Source organism: Talpa occidentalis, unplaced genomic scaffold (assembly GCF_014898055.3).
Source record: "Talpa occidentalis isolate TD23 unplaced genomic scaffold, MPIMG_talOcc4v2.1 talOcc4.4, whole genome shotgun sequence".
Taxonomy (NCBI): domain Eukaryota; kingdom Metazoa; phylum Chordata; class Mammalia; order Eulipotyphla; family Talpidae; genus Talpa; species Talpa occidentalis.
This window is the reverse complement of record NW_023604295.1, coordinates 95,844,957-95,865,949: the sequence shown is the minus strand read 5'-3', so window position 1 is coordinate 95,865,949 and position 20,993 is coordinate 95,844,957. Positions and strand designations below refer to the sequence as shown.

General features: G+C 41.1%; 1 protein-coding gene across 1 annotated transcript; it reads right to left on the bottom strand.

The window, feature by feature from the left end:
- Positions 1-3,362: 3,362 nt before the first annotated feature.
- Positions 3,363-18,251, bottom strand: LOC119258202 (2'-deoxynucleoside 5'-phosphate N-hydrolase 1-like). Its single transcript, XM_037526660.1, has 2 exons — positions 18,161-18,251; positions 3,363-3,730 (listed from the first exon to the last, which is right to left on the bottom strand). The coding sequence occupies exons 1-2, from the start codon at positions 18,249-18,251 to the stop codon at positions 3,363-3,365; spliced, it is 459 nt and encodes a 152-aa protein (XP_037382557.1).
- Positions 18,252-20,993: the final 2,742 nt, after the last annotated feature.

Below are 20,993 nucleotides of genomic sequence, written 5' to 3'. Positions count from 1 at the left end.
CATAAATAAATAAATCTTTTAAAAAAGAGACCTAAAACTCAAAATGGACCATATAATCAAAATAATGAATAATGACTGTCATCATTTCTGTCAACAGCTAAAGCCACCAGGATCAAGGACCTGGAGCAGCCTCCCTATGTGTCTCTCACCCAAGTATGTCTCTACCCCGTGTGTTTCTCCTTCCTCCTACCCAGTGCCCCACCCCCAATTCAGGAACTCTGTTCATGGCCTGCTGGGAGTTGTCATACATGTAAGAGGGACAGGGAAAATTGTTGCCATTCCTAGGGCTACTGCATTGCCCCCTTTCACAGATTGCATTCTGAGGGGCACCCCCTTAAAATCATATTTGCTGCCAACATATCTTAGACATCCTAGAGTTTGTGCTAACAGTTTCATACTGTTAACATGTGGTAAAATATAACAAATATATTTGTTATAATATATAATACATATATTATATTTTATACATGCATACACGTACACTATATGGTCTAGGTTTAATTGGGTGCATTTTTCTTTTTTTTAATTTAGGTAACAGGTTTAAAACATGTGCTAGGTATTCTCCTGGTTTCGTATTTGCAGGAATTTCCCTTTATTCTCATGTGTCCTAGGTTAGGAAGTGGTCTCTATAAGTCAAAAAATAAAGTCCTGATTTCCTCTTTCACCCACAGAGGTAAGCCAAGTTTTTAATTTTCCCTGGGTGGGGTCTCACACACACACACACACACACACACACACACACACACAATCTTGTATCTGTATCATGTTGAATAATTTATAAAGAACTTTCAAATTTACTCTTCTTCCATCCTTAGAATAACACTTTCAAGTAAGTGGGGTAGCTATTCTTGTCTTCATTCCATGCATGTGAAACTTGACTCATAGAGAAGTCCAATGACTTAGCTGTTCATCCACAATTTCCCTGGGATTCCATGAATTTGGACAGGTCTGTACTCTTTTACCCAGTATGCTTCTCCTCTTCTGCAAGGATCAGCTCAAATATCACATCTCTGTGGCATACCTCCCCACACAGGCAATGGAACTGTTTCCTCCCCCAGAACCCAGAGGCTGCCTCTGTTGTCCCAGTGCTGGGGGATGCCATGGGTCCTGGAGAGATTGCCCTGGGTCCCAGCTTTGACTCTGGACTCCTCTCCTTGCCTGCTGGGTGACCTTGGGCAAGTCCCAACCAGACTCAGTCTCAATGTCGTCCTGAATCAAATGAGGATATTATTTCTACATGTGTCAGGCACTTCATTAAGTTAGCTCATTTGTTCCTCCCCAGAGCACTGGAAGGGGGTATTTTTCTGCTTGGTTTTATAGATTTCTCAGGCTTGGACAAGTTTTGAATTTAGGCCATCTGATTTTAACCAATTTCTTTTTTTTTTTTAATACTACCTTTATTTTATTTAAGTACAAAATCTATTTCACAGTAGCAGGTAAAGTTGAACAGGCACAAATTTTAAAAGAATAAATAGAAGAAATTTTGCCTTAAATATTTCGCAGCAAACCACTTGCAGTTACCTTTAACTGAGCTCTCTTGCTGTGAAGAATACAACTCATGCACAGCTATGGATGAACAATTTGTACATTTTTCAAGTATTCACTGAATACTAACTTACTTACAGAGAAACATTAAATTGGAAAAAGCCTTCATTGACAATCCCCAGGTATACTCCATTGTGAATGACCTTTTAGAAGAAGTCACCTAAAAGAATATGTCGTTCTGGCTCAAGAATTGTGTTATGGGGCCTCCCTGGTGGCACAAGAGGTTAAGACACAAACTATAAGCTTGCTGCAGCTGCTGCAGCACAAGTTCAATCCCCAGCCAGGGAGCTACCCACATGGCACAGAGGACCTCTTCTGACTCGCCTGCCGCTCCCCTCAGCAGTGTACTTCAGTCGATCTTTCTGTTCTGTTCCCCACTCTGTCTCTGGTGAATCCTGTCACACACCCCTCCCACAACTCTGGCCTGTACCCCAGTTCTTATATGCATAAATAAATAAATCTTTAAAAAAAATTGTGTTATGAACCCAGTTCTGAGTCTGTTGAACACCAAGTCTCCTTTACTTTTCAGACCTCAGACAGGTATTGGCTACTTGTTTGCAAAGTTCTCTGGTAACATGGCATGTCAGTACTCATAGGGCTTGTTGCAGTACTTGCTGAACAGATCTTCCTGTGGGCCATCCTGCTGTGCAGTGCTGGGGAAGAAGTGACTCAGGAGCAGAGAGTGGGCAGAGTAGGCCACACAGTCGCATCAGGACCAAGGTTATCGCACTACCATGACCGATCACCAATTTCTCTTTAATACATTATCCTTCACCTTCTAAAATAGAATGATTCTTTTGTGATTCTTGCTGCCCTGAGTCTTTGAGGGGGTTAAATAGACAAGTATGGAAACAGATTTGTGATTCCTAGTTGGGTCGGTATCCTTTCTCTGCCCTGTCACACATCCTTGATTGTTCTCCACCAGAACGGCCTTAACAAGGTGCAAACTCAGAGAGGTTCTCAATTATCATCATAGGTGGAGAATGTTTGAGTCAACAAGCGACTTACTCTGAAAATACTGACCCTCGATCTTTCTGAAAAATGCTATCAAAAAACAAAATCTATCTGAATGAAACTGAAGATCTAATTGATTTTACTCAATGATTCATGAATCAGGCAGCATCTATTTAGGGAAAAGAAAAGCATTATTAAGGAGTTGCACAAAATGGGATCTTTCAAAGTCAGAAAAAGAGTAAGACAAGGTTACTGGTAATAGAAAAACAAGATTATTTCAGCAAAATCACTTTCTCACAAGGGAAGGCAGATTGCTCTTAAGCAGATTACCTCAATAGTGACCAAGAATTTTCACATGGATTGTTTTAAAATTACACTTTAGGTGAATTAGTTTCGGTGAAATTGCAGTTAGATTAGGTATTAAGTCTTGGAGGGACTTGGCACAAATGACTCCATTTGGGCTACTATTTCTTTTTTTTTTTTTTTTGTAAACACACCTTTTAATTTTTTTTAACTTTTTCTATTTTTTTGATTTATTATTTATTTATGCATAGAGGAACTGGGGTGTAGGTCAGAGGTGGGGGGGGCTGTGAGAGGATTCACCAGAGACAGAGTGGGGAACAGAACAGGTAGACTGACCGAAGTACACTGCTGAGGGGAACAGCAGGCAAGACAGGAGAGGTCTGTGTGCCATGTGGGTCAGCTCCCTGCCTGGGGATTGAACTCAGGCCATCACGGTGACAGTGCTGAGACTTAACCCCTAGGCCACCAGGGAGCCCCACCTTTTAATTTGTATGGGACTGGGAGGTAGGAATGGTATAGAGCAGAATCTGGCATCAGAGGAATTTAACAAAGTGGGGTTGTCAAGTAGTTGGGCCAGGGGAGGCAGCCAACTGCTGGGGAGGATCAGCCTCAAAGTACCGATCCAGCACGGCCTTCACCTCACTCTCTTCGTAGTCCCACACCTGGAGCCGTGTGCCATCTGCCGCTCCCCGGATCATGGCTGAAAGCCCTCGGCCAGACCGGGGGCGGAACAGGCACAAGATTTGCTTGTTGAGGGCCACGGCCCGTCCTAGCTCATAGCCTACACCCAAGGATGGCTGGGTCACTTCTGCCGCGACCACATCCGCCTGCTGTAGCCAGGCCAGATCCCTCTCATGGATGAGCCTGTCGCCCCCAGCAGTCTCTTCCCCGCGCGCGCCCAGCTCCGCGGCCGCCTGGGCTACTATTTCTTTTTGAATAAACAGATACAAAAACACACAGTTTGTAAACTGTGAAAAACAATATGTACATCTTAAAACTCAAAGAATTATCATAAAGTAAAAACTCATGTAAGTATCTCCCAGGTCAAGAAATAACTCAACACCACCAAAAGCCCCACCATGCCCATTCTTTTTTTTTAATTTATTTCTTTTTATTTCTTTCATATATCTTTTACATCATTTTTCTTTTTTGTACATTGTATGCATTTTCATCTTGGTTATTGTCCCTGTAAAATTCCCACCACCCATTCACCTGTGAATGGGTGCTCTTCCCACCCTTGTTTTGATCCTACTCCCTTCTCCCCCACTTCCCCCCATAGTATATCTCTGATTTATAGTTGCCTATTGATTTTGATTTTTACTTTACTATGATTAGTTGTTGTTTTTTTTTTCCTGATGCTTTATTTGGAGCCTCTACATTCCTGCTATAAGTGAGACCATCTGGTATTTTTCTTTTCCTTTCTGTCTTTTTTCACTGAGCATGATCCCCTCCAGCACCATCCATTTTACTACAAATGACATGAGTTTATCTTTTTGATTGCTGAGTAATATTCCATTGTGTATATGTACCACATCTTGATCCAGGCATCTATTTTTGGGCATTTGGGTTGCTTCCATAGCTTAGCTATTATAAATAGTGCTGCAATAAACATAGGGGTGCAGGTGTCCTTTTGAATTAATGTTTTTGTGTCCTTTGGGTAAATACCTAGGAGTGGAATTGCTGGCTCATATGGAAGCTCCATCTTTAGCAGGTTGAGGAACCTCCACACAGCTCTCCACAGTGGTTGGACCAGTTTGCACTCCCACCAGCAGTGTAGTAGAGTTTCTTTTTCACCACACCTTCGCCAACATTTGTTGTTGCTAGTTTTTTTAATATGTGCCATTCTCACTGGTATAAGATGGTATCTCATTGTGGTTTTGATTTTCATTTCCTGATTATAAGTGATGTTGAACATTTTTTCACATGCCTGTTGGCCATTTGCATTTTCTTTTTGGAGAAGTTTCTTTTTAGCTCTTCTGCTCATTTTTTTAAAAATATTTATTAATTTATGCATACAAGAACTGGGGTACAGGCCAGAGGTGTGGGGGGTAAGAGGATTCACCAGAGACAGAGTGGGGAACAGAACAAGCAGAATGACTGAAATACAGTGCTGAGGGGAGCAGCCGGTGAATCAGGAGAGGTCTACTACGTCCATGGGTTGCTCCCTGGTTAGGGATCGAACTCATGCTGCAGTGGCTGTGGATAGCCCTCTTTCATCCATTTTTTGATGGGGTTATTTACTTTGTTTTTGTTGAGTTTCATCAGCTCTTTGTAGATTTTTGTGATCAGTTCCTTATCGTTAGTATTGTCTGCAAAATTTTCTCCCAATCAGTGGGTTGTCTCCTGTTTTGGCTACTATCTCTTTTGCTGCACAGAAGCTCTTTAATTTGATGTAGTTGCAGCTGTTTATCCTTTCCTTCACTATCACTGCTTTGGGTGATGTTTCTTTAAAGGTGATGTCATGCAGTGTTTCGCCTATATTTTCTTCCATATATTTTATGGTTTCAGTTCTTATATCTAGTTCTTTAATCCATTTTGAGTTGGTTTTTGTGCATAGTGTGAGGTAGTGGTAAAGCTTCATTCTTTTGCATGTAGTGACCCAGTTTTCCCAGCACCATTTACTGAAAAAATTTTCTTTGCCCCATTGTATATTCTTTGCTCTTTTGTCAAAGATTAGTTGACTGTAAATCTGTGGGCTTATTTCCGGGTTTTCTATTCAGTTCCTTTGGTCTGTGTGTCTGTTCTTGTTCCAATATTGTACAGTTTTTATTATTATGTCATGCCCATTCTTCATCATGACCTCCATCTTCTCTTCTAGCAAAGGTATCCACTACCCTGACTTTTATGCAAATTATTTTTTTGCTTTGCTAATAGTCTAGTATCCAAAAAGCATCCAAAACACTACAGTTACAGCTTGCCTATTATTGAACCATATACGTAATGGAGTCATGTAGTAGGTATTTTCCTGTATCAGGCTTCTTTCACCCATTACATTTATGAAAGCCACCCATGTTCTTTGTGAATATAATTTGTTCTTCTTCATTGCTATATAATATTCCATTATCTGAATATACCATTATTTATTCTACTGTGAATAAATATGGGCCTCCTCCCAGTCTGGGGCTATGACAAGTAACAGTGTTTTGAAAAGTCTCACTATATTAAGGCCAGTGTTGTTTTCTACTAATCCACAGGTATTTTTTATCTACTCCCAGAAATGATACTGTCTCCCCAACATACATTACCCCGGTCCTCCAATTTAATCTGCACTTTAGCTTGGAAATTTCAAAACATTACAGGATAAGCTGGGAACCAAAGTCATTGAAAAAATAGGAGGCCAAAAACTTTCCAGAGTCCTCCCTTCCTTTCTGCTTCAGATTTGACTTCTGATAACAAAGGCAACAACAACAACAAAAATACTTAAAAACATGAAAAGAATTCCTGTTCATTTCCTCCAGGACTTGGGGGAAAATAGGGGAGAAAGTGATAAGCTTGTTGGTAATGCTGGTGAGGCTGTATCTAGGCTTCTATAAACATCATGTGAGGGGAAAGTCCACTTCTGTACAAGAAGAGGGATAGGAAGAAGTTACTGGCAGCACCTACACTGGATGGGCTTCTGTTTCCATGCAGGGCTTCATGCAGTTTCCAAATAACTTTGGGGAAGAAGAGCGAGGCCAGAAGGAGAGGGGCTCTTTCCAGCTGCAAGCCATGCAAGAGGCTAGTTGGCTAGGTAATCATCTTTCTCCATCAACCTGACTCAGAGAAAATGGGTCTAAGTGAGTTGGAAGAAGGGTATCCTCCTGTTTGTCAAAATGGGCCTAAGTGAATTTCACCACAGAGGAGAGGGTGCATCTGAACTAATGGGGAGATAAACTAGGGAGGACTTGTAGTTGTTGACTGATGATAAGACTTGAGTAGAGTAACACTTCCCTACACAACCTGAATCAGTCCAGAAAACTCCAACTCAACTCAAAATTTCCTGGGTCATCTGACTGATTACACATCCAGCTTCTTTGGTTTATTTTGGATTTCCATAGCTGGACTTGAACTTTTCAACAATTACACTACTGGCAGAAACATAATTGGTACCATCTTTCTGGAGAACTATTTGGTAATAAGACTCAGGAGCCTGGAAAAATGTGCTTTCCCATTGACCCAGCAATTTTGTGTCTAGGAAGCCATCCTAAGGAAATAGTCAGACAATAACATATAAGAACATTCACCACAGTATTGTTTATAATATGGGAAAACTGGAGGCAACCCAGTTAAATACTTAAATCTCTGTGCATCCAAATAGGAATATTATCAAAGGGTGTTTAATAGCACAGAATGATAATAAATCATATTACAAAATGATAGTGTTACAGATATACCTTCATGAAGGGAAGGCACCATTTTCTCCCCCACTTACATGCAGTTGCCTTGGACTATAAATCCCAGTGTGTCATGAACCAGACTTCCTGAGCAGCAGAACTACTGGGAACTAAGGCTAGAGCTGAGTTACCAGGTGGACCTATATAACACAAAAGGCAAGTGGGCCCATTTCTTTCCTGCTTTTCTGACTTTCACTCGCAGCCTAGGACTGCTGAAAGGAGATATTTGGAGGAGAAAAGTGGACTGAGACACGTAGAAGAGAAACATGTAGAGATACTTAGAGGAGAGACTTGGAAAAGAGAATTGTGGGGATACTGCTCTTGATCCTTGGCAGAGACAATGGCAGCCACTATCTTGGCTTCATATTTGATTATGTAGTATGTTTTGAATTTTGAGTCTCTTCTTCTGTCCTAGCTTTCCGAAAAATGTCTAAGCCACTTCTTATGGCTCCTTAATAGAAGGTACCTTAGACTTGTGGCAAGTTTTCAAGCCTCAGCAGCCCCACTTCAGGCAAAACCTGTTTGACCTGGCATTTGCCCATGAGGGTATGGGTAATTCCCAAGAGTTTTAGGAATATCCTTTCTTCTCTCTCTCAATACACACCAACTCTATTAAAAATCAATCACTCTAGAAGTCTACTTCCTTTGCCTTTGGGTGTGCTAATGGTCAGATCCCTTTCAGAGTGTGCTCCCCTTAACAATTTGGGGTCCTTGGGTTTTGCTTGGTTGTGCACTAACAGTAACTAATAGCATTACCCCAAAGAGAGAAAAAGACTCAGGATATATATCATCACAGAAATATAACTATGGTTTCATGTGAAATTACAGAATCAGTGCAAACTACATATAACATGTTCAAATCTTTATATTTTAAAATTATAAATCTCCTGTTAAAGGAAATAACAAAGAAATGGAAAGATATCCCGTGCACATGGATTAGAAAAATTAACATCATTAAAATCGCCACATTACCCAAAGCAATTTACAGATTCAATGCAATGCTTTCAAAATACAAATGACCTTTTTCAATGATATAGAATAACTATAAAATTTATGTGAAACACAAAAGGCCCTAAATAGCTAAAGCATTCTTGAGAGGAAAAGAAAAGATAGAGATTCCTGACTTCAAAATATACTACATAGCAACAGTAACCAAAACAGTATGGGACCCACACAAAAACAGAAACTCAGACCAATGGAATAGAATAGAAAGCCCAGAGATAAACCCACACAAATATGGTCAAAAATATTTGACAAATGTGCTAATGTCATAAAATGGAGAAAAGACAGTTTCTTTAATAAATGGTGCTGGGAAACATGGATAGCCACAAAAAAGAAGGAAGATGCACGATCCATACTTAATTCCATACACAAAAAATTCATTCAAAGTGGAACAAAGATCTGGATATAATAATTGAAACTATAAAGTACTTAAAAGAAAAAGTAGGGGACACACTACAAGACAATTACCACAAAGATGTATTTGAGAACTCACATCCAAGGGCAAGACATTTACCACAAAGAAGTATTTGAGAGCTTTGTTTCAAAGATGTATTTGAAACAAAAGCAAAAGTAAACAATTGGGACTATTTCAAACTAAAAAGTTTTGTACCTCAAAAGAAACCATCACAAAACCCAAAAGGCGGGCCTCCCCTGGAGGTGCAGCGGTTGAGTGCTGGGCTGCAAAGCTGCCCGCAGCCTCTGCAGCGCCAGTTCGATCCCCAGCCACGGCGAGGGTCCCAAATGGCGCCACAGACCTCTCCTGCCGCGCCCGCTGCTCCCCTCAACAGTGTATTTCGTCACTCTGCCTGTTCTGTTCCCCGCTCTGGTTCTGGTGAATTCTCTCACCCTCCCATGCTTCTGATTGTACCCAGTGCTTGTATAAATAAATTTATTGATTGATTGATTGGTTGATTAATTAATTAAAAAAATAAAAGGCAACCCATGCAATGGGAAAAACATTTGCACATCACACATCTGTCAAGGAGCTAATCTCCAAATTTTCCAAAGTTCTTATACAATCCAAAAAAAAAAAAAAAATCCAATCAACAAATGGACAAAGGACCCAAATAGACACTTATCTAAAAAAGACATTCTTTTGGCCTATAAGTGTTAGTATCACTTATTATAAGGGAAACACAAATCAAAGCCACATTGGGATATCGCCTAACCTCTGTGAGAATGGCCCATAAAAAAAAGAATGAAATCAACAAATGTTGGTGAAATTGCACTGAAAAAGGAACTCTCACCTATTGTTGATGGGAATACAAGTTGGTGCCGTTCCTGTAGAAAATGCTATGGAGATTTCTTAAGAAAATAAAAATGGAAATGCCATATGATTTGGCAACATGTCTATTGAATATTTGTCCAGATAATATGAAAACTTGAATACAAAAAGATCTATCTGTACCTACATAAGAGTCCCATAATTGCCAAGTCATAGAACCAACCTAAGTGCCCTTCAACAGATGAATGGATAAAGAAATGGGGGAAAATGTATTTCAATGGAATATTACACAGCTGTGAAAAAAGATGAAATCACTATTTCAGACTAAATCACTATTTGAGACAAAATGGATGGACTTTGAGGAGATTATGTTAGCAGAAATAAATCAAAAAACAAAAGATTGATACTGCTTGGTTTCACTCATCTGTGAAATATAAATAACAAAAAAAAACAGAAAAATATAGTAGGAATAAAGCTTGAACTCAGTGAAAAAATATAATAGTTATCTGAGGGAACAAAGGGAAGGCAAGAGGGTCTGAGGAGGGAGGCACAGGTGGCTTGGTGGAAGATGAGTCAAACATGTATACATATGGGAGACCAAAACGTAACCCCCCAAATTAAAATTAATTAATCTTTATTTTTATTTTTTAATTGCAAAAGTAATACATACTTATTGAAAAAAATCAAAGTAAAAGCACCACTTTCACATCATAATTTAAGGCCTCTCCTTGGCGGCAATCTCTGTCAACAGTGTGGTCTATTTCCTCTGGACCTATTCATATTTGTAGTGCTTTAAAATTTACAAAACAATCATCTCTTAATCCTTGCATTAATCCCTGGGGTATAACATTTTCATTTCCCCAATTTTTATAAGAACTGAAGAAACAGGCTTAAAATAGTTAAATCTGGAATACTGTTACAGGACAACCCCAGTATGAAATGGGTTGCCTGGCTGTGGGTTTTCACCCATGTACTTACAAGGGACTTATTAATACTCAGCTGCAGGCACACACAAAGGTTAATAAAGGGTTTATTTATAAAAGAAAGGGAAATGAATATCTCAGGGAGAAAAAGAGGGAGATAAATTCGTGAATGCATCTTACCAATTCTGCTGACCTGGAATCCCAATGGCACACTGAGAGCTGGTGAAAAGCCAAGAGAGAGAGCCAAGGCCCACATGTCTGGTTTTATACCAAACCTGGCAGCTTAACTCCACCCTCAGGTCCCAGCAACCCTTCCTTTGGTGATGATGGCATTTGTCATTTCCAGTGTCTTTTTTTTTTTTTTAATATTTATTTATTTATTTATTTATTTATTTATTTATTTATTTATTTATTTATTTATACAAGTGCTGAGTATAGTCAGAAGCGTGGGAGGGTGAGAGAATACACCAGAGCCAGAGCGGGGGGAACAGAACAGGCAGAGTGATGAAATACACTGCTAAGGGGAGCAGCGGGCACGGCAGGAGAGGTCTGTCGCACCATGTGGGACCCTCGCCGGGGGCTGGGGATCGAGCCAGCACTGCAGAGGCTGCGGGCAGCTTCGCAGCCCAGTGCTCAACCACCGTGCCACCGGGGGAGGCCCCCATTCCCAGTGTCTTGATGGCTTTGGTCTGGAGCGGAGGTGGAGTCCACAAAACCTGTATGGAGTTTGCTCAGGACATCCTTTCCCCCTAACAATATCATTGCTATTTTATGGAAAGAAAAATGGATACAGCATAAAGACCAATACCCTTGACTCTTCCTCACCACTTTGCAATGTCAGTTCTTGGCCATTTGGGAGATTAGATTTGATAGAGGTGATAACCTTCAACCATCTCATGGTACAGGAGTTTCCTCGACTCCATTTAGAGAAGTGATCCTCCAGCCACGTCTTGCAAATGCTCAGTGACAGTCCCTACTGTCTAAGGGAGCATCCTTTACCCATTGGAGCTGAAGCCTATCAAACTGCCATGTGAATTCCCTGGCTCCAGTTTCTTATCTGAGTCCAGGTCTTATTGGTAAGTCCTGGCAAACCCAGCCATATGTTTACTCAGAGAAATGGAAGCAGCACTTTAAGATTGGAAATGCAGTCTTGAAGAAGGCAAAAAGCTAGGATGAAGGCATCAGAATGGGCAGTTGCATATAGATTATAGAGGAGAGATCTATGATGGAGACATTCATCTGGAAGTTAACTGCAAAGAGTTGACACTTAAAGCCTTGAAACTGAATAATATGGCTAATCGTGAACATCTGTCGAATATGCTCGGTGCCCTGGGATAGTCTGCTTTAGAGGTGTGGACTGATGAGGGGAGTCTAAGAAGGATTGGCCAGAAAAGAGGAAGGAGAACCAAGTAGTGGAACCAAATGACAAAAAGTACTGAAAAAAGGAAAGTAGGATCTTGTTGTCAAATACTACTGAAAAATTTTAGTAAGAATGAGGACTGGGAGGAACCTCCCTGGTGGCGCAAGGGGTTAAGACACAGCACTATGAAGCTATCCACAGCCACTGCAACACGAGTCCAATCCCTGGCCAGGGAACTACCCACATGGTGCAGCAGACCTCTCCTGTCTCACCTGCTGCTCCCCTCAGCAGTGTATTTCAGTCAGTCTGCCTCTTCTGTTCCCTTCTCTGTCTCTGGCGAATCCTCTCAACCCCACGCCTCTGGCCTGTACCCCAGCTCTTGTATGTATAAATAAATAAATCTTAAAAAAAAAAAAAAAAAGGAAAGGAATGAGGACTGGTAAATGCCCAGTGGATTTGGGTATATAAAGATCCTGGGGACGTTGACAAGATTTATTTCTGTGCAATAGAGGAGATAAAATCTTGGATGGAGTGCATTCAATGGAGGAAAAGAGGAAGTGAAAATAACATGTAGATTCACGAAGTTTTGCTGTAAATTGGAGCAAAGAGGCAGTAGCTAAAGTCAAGAAAGATTTTCTTTTAGCTTAAGATGGGAGAAATTGCAATATGCTTGCATTTTGATAATAATGATCCAGGAAAGAGGCAAAAACTGGTGATGGTGCAGATACCCAAGAGAAGTGAGGTTTAAGTCTACCAAAAAGATACCTGTGGAAGGTTCATAACCTATTTATTTATAGCCAAAAATTGGAAGCAACTCAAATATCTATCAGTAGATTCTGGTTATCTATTGTTTTGCAACAAACAATTCCAAAACTTAATGACTTAAAATAACAATATATTTATGTTATTATAGCTCATGCTCCTGTAGATCAGGCAATCAGTCAGGGCACAATAAAGACAAGTCATCTTTGTCTCATGATCCCTGGGGCATGGCACATTTAGGGTAGTCAGACTTCTTACCAGTGGTTCCAAGCCCTAAGAGCTTGCCTCCTAAAATGTCTATGCACTGACATAGATTTAGTGATCAAGGCAGTCACTGGCCATCAAGGAAACAGACTCAAGGGAAGGAGGGTCAAATAATGTGTGGCCATTTTAATCTACCACAATCTGTAAAAGAGATCAATAAAATTACACTCTTATATTGGAATACTACCCAGCAATAAAAAAAATGAACTACTGCTACTTGAGGTAATAAGTCCCACAAACATAATGCAAAAGGAAATATCAGATATAAAACAATATGTTCCATAATATTTCATTTATATGAAGCCTTATTTGCATCATCAGTCTAGAGTGATAGAAATCAGAATGGTGGCTATCCTGAAAGGGGGTACTTGTTTGGATGGGGCATGGAGGAGTTTTCAGAAATGCTGGATATATTCTATGTCTTGATCTAAATGGTAGCAACACAGGTACATACATATGCAAAAATTCACCAAGTAACACTTGAAGTTCTTTGCTGTCCTTAAGTGAACATACATTAAAAAATCTAAAAGAGAAAAAAATGATCCAGGAAAGAAAAGAGAGACAGTTGCTAGAAAGATGTGTTAGGAGGTCAGAGAGGGTGGAATTCTGTGCCAGGTCATCTGATCTCATAGGAGAAGTGCATGGAATTACACTTTGGGTTGTTGCTTTTGTGTCACTAGAAACAAGTCACTGGTCAGAATTGATGAAGAGGAGCAGAAGAAGTGGAGATTGGAGAAAAGAAAACTGGGAAAAGAGCAGTATAGAATGGAAATGTCGGAGGACTTCTGGCAGTACTACAAGCCTGACCGAAGCATGTGTTTGTAAACTGAAAGTGCCGCAAGTTAGCACAGTTCTCTGTGTCCTCACTCATTGAATGTAGGCAGGACAGTAGCCTCCATTCTAGCAGGGCCAGGGGCAGTTGCTAGGAATACACAGTGAAAAGAATGTAGAGGTGACTGAGAAATCACGAAATGAAAGTGGAAAAGGGAACGTACAAAAAAAAGTTAGAAAGCCATTAGGAGAGGAGAACTCAGGCATGTCTGCCATAGCGAACCACCTGGGAGCCTGAATTTACAATCACAGGCATCCTCAGCAAACCAGCATCCTGACACCTGGAATGGGGAAGTTTGGAAAGACGTGCCAGCCTTCTCACAGACTGATAACACAAGCAGATCTATCACCGCACTAGCAGGCAAACCTCCCCACATTTTGCGTTTTTTTTTAATCCCCCCCTTTTTTTTAAAGAATTTTTTTTAGATTTATTTATTTATACAAGAGCTGGGGTACAAGCCAGATGCGCGGGAGGGTGAGAGGACTCACCAGAGACAGAGCAGGGAACAGAACAGGCAGACAACCGAAATACACTGCTGAGGGGAGCAGCGGGCGAGACAGGAGAGGTCTGCCACGCCATATGGGTAGCTCCCTGACTGGCCAGGATTGAACCCACGCTGCAGGGGCTGCGGACAGCTTCACAGCACTGCGCTCAACCACCTGCACCACCAGGGAAGGCCCTCTTTCCCTTTTTAAGTAATATTATTAGTTTATCCATAGAAGGCAGCGCTGCCTTTATAAGCATTGTATTTCCCCCATATCAGAACGCTTACTCAGCCTTGTGGGGTAGTGTTTCCAAGTTGCAATTCGCTAAAGACCTTAAATAAAAGCTTTGTTTCCACTTGTGTATGAAGTTCTGGCTCATGGTTGAGTTGTTCTTTCAAAGGAAGCAGGAGCCAGGGGGTTGAGGATCTACACTAGGAATTAAAAACCAAAGGATGTGGACCCCATGAAGAGGAATGTGTGGCTAATAAATTGTGGGAGTTGCAGTGTTAGAGGAAAGAAGCTGAAAAATATAGCAAGTGAGGGAAGGGAGAGTGAAATAGAGATAGGGAGCTATTCATTATAACACCCATGTAGGGAGAGAGATCAAAACAGGGGATGGAGGAGCACTAGGGATTATGGTGATGGTGCACGGGTGAACTGGTAGTGGAAATTTTATAGGGACTGCACCTGAGAGGAGAACGCAAACATTGTACAAAAATAAGCAATGAGGGCCTCCCCGGTGGCGCAGCGGTTGAGCGCTGGGTTGCGAAGCTGCCCGCAGCCTCTGCGGCGCCGGTTCGATCCCCGGCTGCTCCCCGGCCACCAGAGGAGGGTCCCACATGGCGCCAGACCTCTCCTGCTGCCCGCTGCTCCCCTCAGCAGTGTACTTCGGTCCTTCTGCCTGCTCTGCTTCCCGCTCTGGCTCTGGTGAATTCTCTCACCCTCCCACGCTTCTGACTGTACCCAGTGCATGTATAAACAAAAACAAAAAACAAACAAACAAATAAATAAATAAAACATGCCTCTAAAAAAAAAAAATAAGCAATGAGATAAAATATACATAAATAAAAAATTATAAAAAACAACACCTATGTAAACATGGGGTGAGCATCTGTGTAGTGTATTGGTTATACTAACTGCTATAAAAAAGAGCCCCTACCTCCCTGGTGGCACAAGGGGTTAAGCACCGCACTAGGAAGCAATTGGCAGCCTCTGCAGCATGAGTTTGATCCCAGGCCGGCCAGGGAGCAACCCACATGGTGCAGCAGACCTCTCCTGTCTCACCCACTTCTCCCCTCAGCAGTGTATTTTAGTCAGTCTGCCTGTTCTGTTCCCCACTCTGTCTCTGGTGAATCCTCTCACCCCTTGCGTCTCTGGCCTGTACCCCAGCTCTTGCATGCATAAATAAAAAAAAAAAAGAGCCCCTAAAGCTTAGTGACCCAGCACATCAGGTTGACAGATCACTCACACACAGTCTATGCTTGTTGACTGGGTGCTGTGAGGATGCGCTCCCTGCAGTCATGCAGGTTCTGGGCTCTTACCACAGAAGCTCAGAAACTAAATGTTCAGTTTTATTTATGTCTAATCATTTAAAGTTTTGAAAGAATGTTTGGAATGATTTGGGAAGTGCCTCTCCTTTATGAAATTGTGAGTCTCTCAAGCGTTTTAAAATTTAGCATCTAAATTGATATGTGCTGGGCCTCCCAGGTGGAGCAAGTGGTGGAGCACAGCACTGTAGAGCTGTCCACAGCCTCTGTGGGGTGGGTTTGATCCCAGCTGGCAGGAAGATACCCATATGGCGCTGCAGACCTCTCCTGTCTCTACCGCTGCTCCCCTCAGCAGTGTATTTCAGTTCATCTGCCTGATCTGTTTCCCACTCTGTCTCTGGTGAATCCTCTCACCGCGCCCTCCCCCCCATACCTCTGGCCTGTATCCTGGTTCTTGTATGCATGAATAAATATATCTTAAAAAAATAAATTGATACATACTGAAAGGGTGAATTATGCAGATCTTAAAGAATATGAAACACCTCATTAATAATTTTATATTGATGGCAAGATATGCTTTTTTTTTAGCTTTTTAGTTTTTAATACAGTTCAAAAAAGTACCCCTGATTAATTTCAGCTTTTTAAAAAAAGATTTAATTATTTATGCATACAAGAACTGGGGTACAGGCCAGAGGTGCAGGGGCTGAGAGGATTCACCAGAGACAGAGTAAGGAACAGAAGAGGTAGATCTACTGAAATACACTGATGAAGGGAGCAGTGGGAGAGACAGGAGAGGTCTGCTGCTCCATATAGGTAGCTCCCTGGCCAGGGATAGAACTCAGGTTGCAGTGGCTGTTGATAGCTTGATAGCAGTGAGACTTTAACCCCTGCACCACCAGGCAGGCCCGATTTCAACTTTTATTTATTTTTTTAATAAGTTGTTTATTTATAAATATTTTAAATCTTTGTTCATTTTTTTTTTTTTTATAATGTTTGCTTTCTTTTCTCAGGTATAGTCCCCATAGAATTTCTATCACCACTTCACCCGTGTACCATCAGCACAGTCCCTGGTGCTCTTCCTGCCCTCATTTTGATCCCTCACCCCCTCCACTGTAGAATGTCTCCAATTTATAGTTGTTTTTTTAGTATTGTTTTGTTTTGTTGTGTTTTGTATTGTTATTATTTTTTTTTCTTGATCCTTTTATGGTTCCCCAACATTCCTCTTATAAGTGAAATCATCCAATATTTTTTCTTTTTCCTTCTGGCTTATTTCACTGAGCATAATCTCTTCTACCTCCATCCATGTTGCTGTGAATGGCATTAGTTTATCTTTTTTTGATTGCTAAATAGTACTCCATTGTGTGTATATACCACATCTTCTTGATCTAGTCATCTATTTTTGGGCATTTGGGTTGATTCCAAGTCATCTATTATAAATAGTCCTGCAATAAACATAGGGATGCAGGGCCTCCCCGGTGGCGCAGCGGTTGAGCGCTGGTTTGTGAAGCTGCCCACGGCCTCTGCGGCACCGGTTCGATCCCCGGCTGCTCCCCGGCCACAGGAGGAGGGTCCCACATGGCGCGCAGACCTCTCCTGCTGCCCACTGCTCCCCTCAGCAGTGTACTTGGGTCCTTCTGCCTGTTCTGCTCCCAGCTCTGGCTCTGGTGAATTCTCTCACCCTCCTGCGCTTCTGACTATACCCAGTGCATGTACAAACAAACAAACAAACAAATAAATAATACATGCCTCTTTTATAAATAAATAAACAAACAAACAAACATAGGGATGCAGCTATACTTTTGAATTAATATTTTTGTGTCCTTTAGGTAGATCTCTATGAGTAGAATTGCTGGGTCATATGGGAGCTCCATTTTTAGTAGTCTGAGGAACCTGCATACAGCTTTCCATATAGAAAGCCCAGAAATAAGCCCACACATATATGGACAACTAATCTTCAACAAAGGAGCAAAGAATTTACAATGGAACAAGGACAGTTTGTTCAATAAATGGTGCTGGGAAAACTGGACCACCATAAGCAAAAGAATGAAACTTCGCACCATACACAAAAATCAACTCAAAATGGATAAAAGAACTGAACATAAGACCTAAAACCATAAAATATATAGAGGAAATATATAGGTAAAACACTACAAGACATACATCTTAGTAATCTTTAAAGACTCATCTCCCAAAGCAAAGAAAGTGAAGGAAAAAAATATACTGAAGAGCTTCTGTACAGCAAAAGAGACATCAACCAAACAAAGAGACACCCCACTGATCAGGAGAAAATTTTTGCACTCCATACAACTGATAAGGGTCTGATCACAAAGATATACAAAGAACTCAAACAACTCAACAAAAATAAACAACCCAATCAAAAAATGGGCGGAAGAATTTAAAAGACCTTTCTCCAAAGAGGAAATGCAAATGGCCAACAGGCATATGAACAAATGTTTAACATCCCTCATAATTAGGGAAATGCAAATTATAACCACAATGAGATACCACCTTACACCAGTAAGAATAGCACATATTAAAAAAACAAGCAACAACAGACATTGCCAAGGATGTGATGAAAAAGGAACTCTCCTGCACTTCTGGTGCTCCCACTAGTGCAAACTAGTCCAACTCTTTTATTGACAAACCTGGGAGCAGGAACTGCTTCAGTTTCTCTGTCTTCTCTTTGTGGTGAGGAAGTATAAAGGTATCTGCTGCATTGAACTTCACACTTCGCATTATCCTTGTTTTTCTTGATCTTGATAGATTTAGTGTCTTTTCAACAACTTTGAGAAGCAAGTCTTTGCTTTCCTCAATTTTATGAGGCATATTTACCAGCAGTGAGTGGCAGGGAGTCAAGAGGATGGAAAAGCAGACAGCAGTTTCAAATGATAACATTTTTGCTATCTTGGGTTACATAAAATGTATTATCAAAATTAAGTTCATCGGTTTCTTCAGCATTTTTAAAAGTAGCCTCTAGAAAATCTAAAATCACACGTGGCCAGCTTTATAGTTCTATCAACAGAACTGGTCCCTAGCCTTGGGTGCCTGCCTGGATCCTCTCCCTCTGGCTGGCAGATAATGAGGGAGGGAGTAAGTGAGGGCTGCAAGGGCAGTTTCCAAATTCCTTTGTGTAGAACTCAGCATGATGCCACAGTTACTACAAAAGAGGACGGGAAACAGTCTGCTCAGGAAGGAGAGGAAACAGATTCGGTGAGCAGCAGGCTGGGCTCTGGCACAGCTAGGGTGGAAGAACAAGATTCCTGGAAGAGAGGAGGTCCAGATGCCAGCAGGCAAGGTCTTAGCAAGATTGTCCATATGGGTTTTAATATGACCACGATTTTGGAAATAGTTACCGGGAAGAAAAATCTTCAATACCCCCAGGGCCCACAGTTGACTCAACAAAGAGGAACGTTTAGTAAATGCAGCCTGATAACAGGTGCTTCCAAGGTAAACCCTCTGAGGCAAGAGGACAATATTCATACAGCAATGATCAGGAGAAATGAGGACACTGGACACTATCCCAGCTCAGTTCTTCAAGGTGTATAAGGCAGAGGGAAAAGTCCTTACTGAAAGAGTTTTGTCCAGAGTCTAGGGTTCAATATATCCCCTTAAACAAGTTGGTTAACCATCCTGCTTGAGGTTTCCTTATCGTAAAATAAGGATAATAATATTTATTCTAGAAGGTTGTTGTATTCAACACTAAAATACCTGCAAAGTATTTAGCTTGTAAAAATAACTATATAAAATAATTTCTTAAATTTGTACTTAAAGTACACTGGCCTCTCTTTTGTTTATGTCTTCTGTGTGTTTCCTTTGTGCATGCTTCATCTGATTTTGCTCTCTGTGATAAATGAAGCAATGTGTGAGTTCTGCTCTCATTCTAGAACATGATTCAGCAGCAAAAATCATCAGTTTCATGTAAATTTATGTTGCCACCCAGAAGAGAGGGTCAGTTCTGATTTGAGGTGAAATCAGTTTCATCTTAGATGATAGTTTGAGAAAGGAGCATACATTTCCTCTATAAATAGCATAAAAATTCTCATTCTCAAAAGGAAAAAGCTTTGTGTGTAAAAAGGGAAGTCCTGGGAGGAGGGTGTGGCTACTTTCCAGATCACAGTTGATGAAATTGCAGAGATATTTTTTTCCTATTGCCTAACATAGACTTGTTCATAAATGGCAAAATGAGGAGAGAAGTTGGGTGCGCCCTTCAATATTCCTCTTTTTTTCACACCAGTTCCAGAGCAGTACCCAGAGAATCCATGCTTCCACTAATGTTGGCTGTAGTGAGATATCTAAGCAGAAGCTTCTGTGTATAAGAATTTAATTATTGCTCTGCAATACTGTTTGTTTTCCAGAGAGGACATTCCATAATCACTCTTCTAATGGTACACCCGAAACTAAAATGTTCTTAAGGCCTTCCTCTGAAATGTGATTATGCACACAGCTCAGGCTAGGAAAAGAGGTATAGGCTACTCCCCTTCCCCATGGCTAGATTAAAAAGCCGTGGCTAGAAAACTTCATCCTGTGCATGATTTTAAAAAATGTGTCTGAACTGTTCTTTGGTCTAGGAGATGGGAATCTGACCCTTTGAGATGGTTTTGTGAGTTTCTGTGCACCAAGGCAGGCAGAACAAGGCACTCTGCCAAGCATCGGGTGGGTCTGCCTGGCCCGCCCTTCACCCTTACTGCTCAGAAAGTCACAGGCAAGTCCTGATTTTAAAAATCAGAACAGAATTCAAAGCATCCAGGACACTTCCAGAACATGATACAATTTTTAACATTACATTTTCAAAAGTTTCTTTTACATGGTTTGTCCCAGCACCTTCATGTCAATTCTTATCAATCCCCCGCAAGGAAGTTTGAATCTTGGAGTCCTTGCCTCTTTCCTCAGGCCACAGGGTGACAAGAAAGGTCAGAGACCGAGTCAGACTGGCCCTCTGGTAATAAGGGCTCTCCCAAAATGTCCACCCTGTCTTGTGGCTGAAAACTAAACTAAACGAAAATAAAATTAAGTATGGCTTCCTTGTCTATCTAATTTTATAACAGAGTCACTGTGACCAGTGATTCAGAGTACATGGCACCCATTTTGTCTCCTAGGGGCCAGTCCCAGCTTCCACAGATCCTGGGTGGTAATATTCTCAGAGATATTTTCAGTGTGTGAAATCCTAGGCAAATCTAACACAAACGGAAAAAAACCAGGCACGTTGCTCTATACCTGCTTCGTTTTTTTCACTTAGTACTTTCTCAATGATCTCACCATATTAGTTATTAGTAACCAATAACATCTGAGTGTGGGGTAGGTGAGATATTTCTGAGCTTGATCATTACACACTTAAACTCAAGAATCTTGCCAACAATTCCTTCCTCTCATGCTGAAAATCCACAGTAAGTCTTTAGCCTGGAATTCAAGCCTATGTAACCAAAACAACCCTCTCAACCCAGCCCTAACCCACCATTCCAGTTTATTCACGGCAATCCT

Bases quoted from the DNA above. Each gene is read 5' to 3' on its own strand.
- LOC119258202 (XM_037526660.1), bottom strand. From the start codon at position 18,251: ATGCGAAGTGTGAAGTTCAATGCAGCAGATACCTTTATACTTCCTCAC. The intron at 3,731-18,160 runs GTTTGTCAATAA...TTATTCAAAAAG, and splicing joins GAAGCAGTTCCTGCTCCCAG to AAATAGTAGCCCAGGCGGCC.